General features: G+C 45.4%; 1 protein-coding gene across 1 annotated transcript; it reads left to right on the top strand.

Moving 5' to 3' along the window:
• Positions 1 to 711: 711 nt before the first annotated feature.
• Positions 712 to 2,940, top strand: USP51 (ubiquitin specific peptidase 51). The gene has a single exon (XM_028134996.2). It carries the CDS (start codon positions 817 to 819, stop codon positions 2,938 to 2,940), a length of 2,124 nt encoding a protein of 707 aa, XP_027990797.2. The 5' UTR covers positions 712 to 816.
• Positions 2,941 to 11,398: the final 8,458 nt, after the last annotated feature.

The raw sequence follows: 11,398 nt of genomic DNA, 5'->3' as shown, positions 1-11,398 counted from the left end.
CGGGGGCGGGAAGGGGCAGGGACTTTTGCGGGCTGAGTAGTGAGGATGGGGGTGGCCACGAACGCGTGGAGGGCGTGAGAAGGATTCCAGATTCTCGGAGGAGTCCCAGGGAATGAGGGTGCTGAAGCCAGAAGCGAGGTGTGAGAGGGAACGCGAGCGCGAAGGAGCGTGGAGAGGGCGCAAGAGCGTGGCTGACCCTAAGACGGCGCCTGGAGGTGGGGGAGAAGGTGGAACCCAGACAGCCCCGGGAGCATAGGTAAGGTGGGAGCAGGGGGCCATTTTCTTCCCGAGCCCATTTTCCATAGGTGGCCCCCTTTCAGCCATTTTCAAGGTAAAATGTAGACACAAGTGTGTTTTAGGATCTAAGGAATGAACGCCAGAGGAAGCTGTACCCAAGTGAGGCTGCTCCAGGCGCAGTCCAGGCAGGCAGAGGGTGGCGCCTTTTTTTAAAGATTCCATCTCTTTCCACCCTAAAGCTCAGGCTGTACCCACGCCCCACCTCTCCCACCCTCCTTCTGCCTACCCCCCACCCCTACCCCTACCCCAACCATCCCTCCTCAGCCCGGGCACCGTCCGATCGCCTTTGAAGCAGGTAACCGCCTCGGTGGCTCTGCACACTAGCTTGGGAACCTCTGAATAGAAGGGGTGGAGTCTGCAGCGGCCGCGGCTCCGCTCGGGGCCGGCGGGAGGGTTCCGGGGGCACCCGTGGCCCGCCGCGGCCCGGAGCTGGCCCGATCGTTCACAGCGATCGTCTCTTCCCTTCTACAGCCCCAGCCCGATTCCGGACGCCTCTCTCCCCAGCCCGGCGCGGAGCTGATGGCCCAAGTTCGAGAAGCTTCCTTGCCCCCCGCCTCTTTGGTCCGCTGGAGCTCGGGAGGTAGGGGAGGAGCCTCCCCCGTGGAGGCGGCCGTGAAGGCAGGGGAGATGGAGGAGGAGGCGGCGGCAGCGAGGGCGATGAAGGCGTGCGCAGGCCAGGAAGCTGCGGAGGTGAAGCTGCAGCCATTACCAGAGCGCAAACCCGCGCCTGAGAACTTGCCTTGGAGGAGCAGCAGCCGCGGCGAGGAGAAGGTGCTCCCTTCCGCCCCCCCGCGCTGGCTCAGCAGCTCCTCGCCCCTTGGCCCGCGCCGCAAGCCCCGCCCTCGGCCCCAGCCCTGGGCGCGCGCCCGTGGCCCGCCCGCGCTCTCGATCCCACCCCCGCCCCCGGTCCATCCTACCCCGCTGCCTCCCCGACCCCGGCCCTGGCGCAGACCTCGCCGCAGATGCCGCCCAGCGGCATCCAGGCCCCAGCTGCGGCAAAGCGGTCCTGGTGACTTAGGCAGCTCTGGGGATCGAAGTGGCTTTGGGGACTGGCTGCTGGAGGTGGAGTTTGATCAGGGTCCCACAGGCTGCTCTCACGTGGAGAGCTTTAAAGTAGCAAAGAACTGGCAGAAGAACCTCCGGTTGATCTACCAGCGTTTCGTGTGGAGTGGGACCCCGGAGACCAGGAAGCGTAAGGCCAAGTCGTGCATCTGTCATGTATGTAGCACCCATATGAACAGACTCCACTCTTGTCTCTCCTGTGTCTTTTTTGGGTGCTTTACTGAAAAACACATTCATAAACATGCAGAAACAAAAGAGCACAACTTAGCTGTAGACCTCTATCATGGGGTTATATACTGCTTTAGGTGTAAGGATTATGTATATGACAAAGACATAGAGCAGATTGCCAAAGAGACCAAAGAGAAACTTGTGAAGTTACTGACTTCCACCTCAACAGATGTTTCTCAGCAACAGGGTCTGGAATCAGGTGTTGAAGAGAAGCGATCCAGCTGTGAGTCAAAGGAACAGGAGCCCAAATTGGTGAAACCCAAGAAAAAGAGGAGAAAAAAGTCCGTCTATACTGTAGGCCTGAGAGGGCTAATCAATCTTGGGAACACCTGTTTTATGAATTGCATTGTCCAGGCACTTACCCATATTCCTCTACTGAAAGATTTCTTTCTCTCTGACAAGCACAAATGTATTATGACGAGCCCCAGCTTATGTCTTGTTTGTGAAATGTCTTCGCTTTTTCACGCAATGTACTCTGGGAGCCGGACTCCTCACATTCCCTATAAGTTACTGCACCTGATATGGATCCATGCAGAACACTTAGCAGGGTACAGGCAGCAGGATGCCCATGAGTTCCTTATCGCGATCTTAGATGTGCTGCACAGACACAGCAAAGATGATAGTGTTGGGCAGGAGGCCAATAACTTCAACTGCTGTAACTGCATTATAGACCAAATTTTTACAGGTGGCTTGCAGTCAGATGTCACCTGTCAAACTTGCCATAGCGTCTCTACCACAATAGACCCATGCTGGGACATCAGTTTGGACTTGCCTAGCTCTTGTGCCACATTCAATTCCCAGAGTCCAGACAGGGCTGACGGCGCAGTGAGTAGGAATGACCACATACCAGGCATCCCCTCACTCACAGACTGCCTACAGTGGTTTACAAGGCCAGAGCACTTAGGAAGCGGTGCCAAAATCAAATGTAGCAGTTGCCAAAGCTACCAGGAATCTACCAAACAGCTCACAATGAAGAAATTACCCATTGTGGCCTGTTTTCATCTAAAGCGGTTTGAACATCTAGGCAAACAGAGACGAAAGATTAATACTTTTATCTCCTTTCCCTTGGAGCTGGACATGACTCCATTTTTGGCCTCCACGAAAGAGAGCAGGATGAAAGATGGCCAGCCACCAACAGATTGCGCGCCCAACGAGAATAAGTATTCCTTGTTTGCAGTGATTAATCACCATGGAACTTTGGAAAGTGGACACTACACCAGCTTCATCCGGCAACAGAAGGACCAGTGGTTCAGCTGTGATGATGCCGTCATCACCAAGGCTACCATTGAGGACTTACTCTACAGTGAAGGGTATTTACTGTTCTATCACAAACAGGGTCTAGAGAAAGACTAGTCTTATCAGGCCACTTACCAGAACAAAGTAAAAGAAATAAATAGGCAAGGATCCTACCTGGACTGGACTATGACAATAGCTATACAACAATGAGCACCTCTTGAAATATCACAAAAACCTCCTGGAATGGACAATGACAACAGCACCTATATGACAATTAGCACCTTGATGTAAAGAACGTATTCCCACGGCCAGTGGGAAAAATGAATACTAACTAGTGACCAGCCTTAAATGGGAGGAGGAAGGAGTGGTTGAAAATGGTCACATAAAGCATAGTTAAATGAAAAGAATGTTTTAGGTATACAGAGTGGGAATAGAAATGTTCTAGAACTACTATATGTCATTTGTTTCTGTAAAATATACTGTGGGAAATCAGGGAGTATTCTTCAGCAAAAAGCTTCACAATTGGTATTCCAGCTGTGGCTGACCAAATAGTTTGGGGGGGGGGGGAGAATAATATTTTAAAAGAGATTCTAAAAAGCTTTAAAAGAAAAACATTTAAAAAACATTTTTTTTTAATTTTAAAAGAAAAATGTTTTTAAATGTTGGAAGTTCTTAAGTTGGATATTTTCAAATGTTTTAAAAATTAAAGTTTTTTTTATTTAAAACTTCAAAACTATTAAAATAAGGCTTAAAAACATTTTCAAAGTTCTTAGTATAAAACAGGTAAAATGAATAAAATAAGGGAAAAGATTAAAAATGGAAATTTACCCAAAAAGTTAGTGAAAGAATCAGCTTTAAAATTAAAAAGTTAAAAAAGAACAAAACTTAATTTTTTAAAGAAATAAAATGTTAAAATAAATCATGTAAAATTGGAGTATAAAATATGTGTGTTGAAAATCAAAGGCTAGACTTTGAAAATGTATTAAGAAATAAATTTTCAAAAAGTATAGATTTAAGTTTAGAGAAAAGTATAAAAGCAATGTTCAGAATTAGTCAGGACAAAGATAGAAAATTTTCTTAAAATTTTTAAATTGAAAAAATCTTAAAAGGAATATTAGAGAATAGAAGATTTAAAAATATACAAAGAACTTTAGACAAGTTGAATTTGAAGGAGTTAAATAAAAACTAAATATTTAATAAAGGGCAAAATTTTAAAACCTTTAAAAATAGCATTTAAAGAAAAATTGAAAAATTAAAAAATTAAATATATTTAAATAGAAAAATCCTAAAATTAAGAGCTTAAAAGTTTGGGTGTTTGTTTTTTTTTACAAAAATTTAAGCATATTAAAATACATACGGGTATGAAAGAAGTGGAAGAGACAGAAATAATTTGACAAAAGGGTTTGTAAATATATATTTTTTGAGTTTTATGTTACACAAATAGAATTTTGTAAAAAAAAATATATAGACTTTAATAATCATCATTTTACAATTCAGTTGTGAGATCACTGCAAGCCTCAACCCTAGCCTACCCTCTCTTTTCAGGTTCCTCATGCCATCTGATTTCCTGAAGGAACTAGAGCTATTTCTTAGGCAGGATCAACAGCATCTGAGAAAGATGAATATAGTAGGGACTCTCTCCCATTTAGAACTGCATTCATACAAATTATTCCCTTCTGAAGGGGGCTTTTCACAATTTAGTGGCTTATGGATATTAGATCACAACTGTGAAACTCTAACCTTGATGTTTGAGCCTGATGGCCATTGAGAGGTGGCAGGGACCCATACCTTAGGACCTCCCACCTTCCTCTCTCCTCCTTCCCTCTCCATGGAGAAACAAGTCCTTTAAATTTCCACAGTAGAGCTATGGGTTTGTGCTTAACAGTTCTACTCATTCCTTACTCACTTTTTCCTTCTTCCATCATTCATGCCTGGTTTCCTGAACCCCTCACTTAACTTGACTTTACCTACTACATCTCCGTGTCCCAGCCTGTAAGGGCTCCTTCCTTCACTGTTCACCTGGTGGCTTCTACTCCTTTGAGACTCATCAATGACGTTTCTGGAGCCTTCCCTGAATGCTATAGGCAGGTATAAGTTGGAAAATTGTTTCTCCCTCACCTGTGTCTCCCTTTCCCACAGTGCCTCCAAAGTACTTTGTCTGTACCTCAGTGATAGTACTTATTCTACTGTGATTCTACCGCAGCTTTGTGATTGTCTGCCCCTCTGCATTAAGCATTCTGAGAACAGGGGCCAAGCCTTATTCATTTCTGTGTTAATAAATGGTTGTTGACTATGAAAATGAGTTCAGTTATTTTTTTCTATTCGCCCTCTCAGCAATGTTCTCACCCATTCACCCATCAAGCCCTCATTAAGTGCTCAATGCTATGAAACCATGTGATCGGTGTTGTATTTTACTCAAAGACAGTGTATCAAATGCTACTCAGCTTACAGGGGATGACTTAAGAAAGGAGGTGCTCAGCGGGGAAATAGCCAGGTTATATGGAGGGAATCTCGGGTACAATTCAAGGAAAAGAGTACAGATCTAAGAATTGGTGGCTATGAGATATTGGGAGGCAAGGGGGAGCAGCAACTGAAACAGAGCTGGGCTCTCTGGGTGTGTGTGTGTGTGTGTGTGTGAACAGTGTCTCTTACAACAGTGTATCACACCTCTCCATGGTGTACCACATTAGTTTACCTTCCCAGGAGACAGTGTACGTCACCATTTCATAGTGTTTTATAGTACATGGCACATCATGACTATGCAACAGAGGAGTGGTGCGTGGTGGCTGTGTTTAGTGGAGAGCTATAGTTTGTCTGCTTAGCACTCTAGCCCTTTCCCCATTCTTTGTAGTTTCAGCTGGGCCATCAATCACTTTGCCTTGTTCCTCACACACCTCCCCAGAGTTGGGCATATCACTCATGCTAGGGCAGATTAGAGTTCTCAATCCCCCCACTGCACCACCCACACACCTCCAACAAGAGTGATTCTTCTGAGGATGGCCATAGGACACAATAGGACCCTGTGCAATCAGAGTTCATTACTAAATTGAGTATATATAGACACTGGGAGAAAGAAGGGCCTTGCTCCTTAGCTTTGCTCCCCACTCCACAACTCATGCTGGACTCTCTAGGCTAAGATGGCATGAATCCGGGACTCTGATAGGTCGACACCATATTATTAGGAGAAAAATAGAATCTGATGGGGAGAAAGTCTGGAGAGCATCATTTGAACCTTGTGAATCTAGCTGTGCTTGAAGCCCCAAGGTTCCCAGTTATCTGAGCCAATATAGCCCTTTGTTTCACTTAAGATGGTTTGAGTTGGGATCCTGTCACTTGCAGCCAAGGGTTTTGAACATACTAGCTAAGCTATATGGCTAGTTGGGGGCATCCTGTTCCTAAGGCCACAAAGGTAGAGAAAGTAAGGAAGATTGACCTCTTATATGACTCCATCATAGAAGATTGAGAAAACAGAGCAGGTCCCTGCATGCCTTTAAGAAGCAGGTGTTAGTTCAGCCACTGACCTGTGCTAGGTTTCAAACTTTACAGCAATGATGTAGTTACTCCCAATTAAAGAGAAAAAAAAAAGGCAATAATATTTCATGCGTACCAAGATATGCCAGGCACTATGGTAACTGCTTTACCTCTATTTACCTCACTGAGTCCATACTACAATCCTGGGAGACAATCATTAGTGAACATACTTCACAGATTGAGAAAGGGAAATTCAGAATGAAAAAGTGATTTGCTTAAGTTCACTGTAGTATTTTAAGTAGTGGAGCCAGTATTCAAACCCAGGTCCCCAAAGCTCATGCACATTCCATTACAATCTAGTACAGATAATATAGAAAAAAAATTTTTTTTTGCCTTTCCTCATGTTGCTATGGAAGAGAACCTATACCAGGATGGTGCAGAAAGCAGACAGTCTTTGACAAATCTGGATGCAGATAGCATGGAATGAGTGATCTATCAAATGATAACAAAATTGCCCACGCTACAGGTGAATGTGCCTCTATACCAGTAGCTGATTCAGATAGTCAGATCAGGCTAAATGACTTTCCTAAGGATACTCAAAATGAATGAGGCCAAATCCTATTTCATTACTAGGTATAGTCTCACTCAATGCCATATACTTGGCAGAGCACCAAGACCTGGCTGTAAGACCTCACCTTTTCACTGTCTGTGAAACCGTCAGCTCTCATTACACCAGATTTCCTGTCTAGCTTCAGTACTATGGTTAGAACTTTGTGTGTCCCTTTCACCACTCACCTTGGTTTCCAAGAGTGCCCACAATAACAGCCCCTCAACCACAGATCCCTCCCACCTTCCTGTTGGTGAGGAGCTTACCCATTAGGATCTGGTTCCTAGGTGGTTCCATATTGATTCCCAATGTCCACCTTCTGTTATTTCTGAACTGCTTTCAGTTCTTTTATCTTGATTCCCTTGCAAACACACAGTGGTAGCTACTCTGGGCTAGGGCTGGAACTATGTGTCTGTAAATCTCTCAGGCTTACCCCAGTATATGGTAGGTGCGTAACATGCTGGCTGAAAGAATGCATGAATGAATAAGTAAAAATAAATTCCATCCTACACTCAGCTTCAGTAGTTGACTTCATGTCCTTTTTTCCTGAAGTCAAAAAAAACTCATAAGAATTCCTGATTTACCCTCACCAGCCATATTAATGCACTTCTGTCTCCTTCCATCCTCCATACCTCCACTGTGGTTTCAGAGGGGAAAAAATCCTGCCTTCTTTCTGATGCTGCACTACTAGCCTCTTTCCTCTGACCCATTCCTGAAAGTCAAGGGGCTTTGCTCCCAAATGCTCCCATCTATTCCAGCAATAGCCATGTTTTCTCTAGACCAGTGATGGGCAACCTTTTGAGCTTGGTGTGTCAAACTTCGCCAAAAAACTGAGCATAACTCAGGTAGTGTGTCACTTTGAGGAAAAAACATTATTTCGCAAATGTTTCATCCTCAGGAGCAGCAAATGTTTCATCCTCGGCATGCGGCCGCCTCAGCGGCCACGTGTCATCAGAAATAGCTACGCGTGTCAGTGCTGACACATGTGTCATAGGTTCACCACCACTGCATCTAGATAGTTAATATCCAACAACTAAACATCCTAGACTTTATGTGATGGTTCTTCAAAAACTTTACCCCATCATCTCTACAAGGCATAAGAAATGTCCCTCAGATATTCTTTTATACATCTACTAGAGGCCCAGTGCATTCATGCACTGGAGAGGGGGGTCCCTCAGCCAGGCCTGCCCCCTCTCACAGTCCAGGAGCCCTCAGGGGCGGGAGGTAACCTGGCAATTGGGAAGGCGATGCCCCCATCACACCTGCTGCTGCCACTGCTGGCAGCACAAGCCTTGGCCGGCCCTGGTTACCTGAGCCTTGGGCAGCCCTGGGAGGCTAGGCGGCTGCTGTCCAAGGCTTGCCTGCACCTCAGGCTGGCCCTGGGCAGCTGGGCAGCCACCATCTGAGGCTTGCCTGCGCCTCGGGCCGGCCCTGGGTGGTTGGGCAGCTGACATCTGAGGCTTGCCTGCGCCTTGGGCTGGCCCTGGGTGGCTGGGGGGCTGAGGGGACTGGGGGACTCTGGTGGCAGGCATACAGAGCTGCTGGACCCGCCTTGGGGTGGGCCTGGCCGTGCCGCACACCTACTGCCCCAGTGGGGCTGAAGGGACTGAGCGCCGCCATCTTGTGGCTATGGGCGCCACCATCTTTGAGGGCGTGGCAGTCAATTAGCATATTCCCTCCTTATTGGCTGTGGGTGCCGCCATCTTTGTGAGGCCATGATGGTCAATTAGCACATTTCCTCTTTATTAGATAAGATTTCTATTGGTTTCAGAGAGAGGAAGGGAGAGGGAGAGAGAGAGAGGAACATCAATGATGAGAGAGAATCATTGATTGGCTGCCTCCTGCAAACCCCACACTGGGTATCGAGCCCGCAACCCAGACATGTGCCCTGACCCAGAATCTAACCATGACTTCCTGGTTAATGAATTGATGCTCAACCATTTAACCATACTGGCTGGGCTCCCTCAAATCTTAATACTTCCTCCTGGAGTGTATATTTTCCCCAGAAGAGAACAAAAAAAGTCTCTGTAAGATCTTGATTTGAGGTTCACATTTAAAACAATTCATAACCTTTTCATGATGTTTCTGTTTCTGCTATTATTTCTCTCATTCCTTTCACTGCCAAGCTTTCCTATACATGTTTGTCTTATGTCATTTCCACTCACTTCCTATACCACTTTTAATTCTCCACATGGTTTCTGCCTGTACCACTCTATTGAAACTACTCTGGATTAAGTCCAAAATGACTGACTTTTTCAGTTTTTTTATTCTGCCATGTTGGCTACCACTCAGGATAGGTTCCTTTTTTCTTATACCAGGGGGTATGCCCAGTCTAAAGGAAGGGACTGGGGCTAAGGGTGAAGCAAGTGGATTAGAAGAAGGGATTGCATCAAATTGTAAAAAAACTGGATTGCATTTTAAAAGTACCAGAGGAGTTGGTGTTATCAAGCACAGGTGTAAAGAATCCTTTCTGTGTAGAATTCAGACCTTATTGAGAGTTTAATCATATCCTAATTGATCTGTTTTCAGAATGGTCTACTTAAAAGGAGATACACTTTTATTCTATTTGCAAGCTTATCTTTTAAAGCTTCTTGCCACACCTCTGATAGAGAATTAAACTGACTGGCCTGCAATTTCTACTTCTCTGTAATGGGGGAGGTGTGGTGAGGCAGGCCCCGACAAGAAGAGATGATGACTTTGGGGCACCAGGCAGACATGAACTGAAATCACATCCCAGGTCCACCACTTACTAACAGGTGACATTGAACCAGTCACAAAACCTTGTGCACAGCCCTCCCAGGGCTGTTGGGAGGTCTAAATGCAAAAGTGTTTGCAAGGCATTTAGTACAGAGCAGGGCATATGGTTGGAACTAAAGAGGTCATCTGTTTCGCCTCACTTTTCAGTGTCTAAACATTACCTTTGTTCCCCAGATATCCTTAGGATATGATAACTGCTAGATCTCTGGAAACTCATTTTCCTACAGACCACAAGGGCACCACCCAAGTAGATATCTTTCTATAAATCCTCCTCAGCCAGGTTCCTCCTTACCCCACCGAGTTTTTCTCATCCTGTGCTATAGGCACCTCAATGGGGTCTGTCTTAATATTGGCTCTACTTGACAAACAAGGAATATGAGGCACAGAGAATTCAAATGTATTTCCTCAAGTCACACAGTAATTAAAAGAGAGAACTGTGGCATAAAGCACTGAGCCCAGGTCCCTAACCACCAGGTTTGGCTGCAACCCAAGAACTCATTTGATTCCTCTGGTTTTACTGGAATAATATCCAGGTAATGCTCACCTCTGAGTCCACCAAATTTATGCACTTGTAGAATATGAGAATTGGGCGAATCCCCACAGAGCCATTCTCCTTCAGGTTTTTCACTGCTTTAAGGATACACTGGCCCAGGGAGAGATGAAGTGATGTGCTCAAGGTCAAACGGGGGATCAGTGGCATAGCCAGGAGCACAACACAGGTCCTGGGATTCTCTTATTCCATGCCAAATCTTCTGACTGCCAAGTTTCTCTGTAAATATTTTATCTCCATTGCCTATCGTATCTCAGAATCTGCATCCTTCTAGGCTGGGTCTGGATCCCCGAGGACAACAAAGCCCAGGGACAACAGTAAGTACATGACTCTGACTGTTGCCAACAGAATTTTTTTCCAGAGATAAAGGTGTAATAAGGGCACTGGAAGCAGGCTGATAATTCTGGTCTCAGGGCTGCAGCAGGCAGCAGGTTTTCACCAGACCTGACAGTAAGTAAAGCTCTATGATTGGATAGGGTGATGGAAAAGTGGTTGAGGAATTCTTGACAGCTGCCCTTTTTAGGACATGGGAAATCTGTTCTTTTACCAACTTTTGTTAACACTGGGTCTTGGTTCTTCCTCCATAATGAGATGCAGCTTTGGGGGCAGATGTTTGTCTTATAGGGCTCTTGTATGCTGGTAGTGTGGGGACACCCTCCAGCTCATCTCCACACTGCAGGTCCAGGCCTTGAAATAATTATATTTAGCCCCAAGCCTAGATTACCCCTATCATGGTGAAGAAATTGCATCAGTGCCTGGCTCAAACAAGAAACTTCTTTGTCGAAAAGGCTTGTTTGGCTGGGAAAAAACTGAGGACAAAAGTCTCTCAAATGGAGTCAAGGGTCTCACCTGTATGTTTACCTGTTTCCCCATTACCAGGGCATTCTGGTCCTCCTAATGTAGGGCATATTACAACTGCCTGGGAGTACAGAGACAAGTGTTCTTGTGCAAGTTACACATCATCTTCAATTCATTCGGCCCAAGTAAGAAAAGAGGTGGTTTGTTTTGATTGTCCCCAAAGGTTTTTGCAAGCTTTAAAACTGCATGAACTATTAGCAATTCTTACCTATAAACTCATGGCAACGTAGCAAGAACCTTACAAAGAAAGAAAATAAAATACAGCATGTTGAGCATAGTTTAAAATATAAAGTTGCCTTCTATTTTAATGTGCTGCATAAGGTTTCTGACCT

Source organism: Eptesicus fuscus, chromosome 1, assembly GCF_027574615.1.
Source record: "Eptesicus fuscus isolate TK198812 chromosome 1, DD_ASM_mEF_20220401, whole genome shotgun sequence".
Lineage (NCBI taxonomy): Eukaryota > Metazoa > Chordata > Mammalia > Chiroptera > Vespertilionidae > Eptesicus > Eptesicus fuscus.
This window is presented reverse-complemented; position numbering and strand designations above follow the sequence as displayed.

What these genes read in the sequence shown, in the direction of transcription:
- USP51 (XM_028134996.2), top strand. Translation starts at nt 817, where the DNA reads ATGGCCCAAGTTCGAGAAGCTTCCTTGCCCCCCGCCTCTTTGGTCCGC.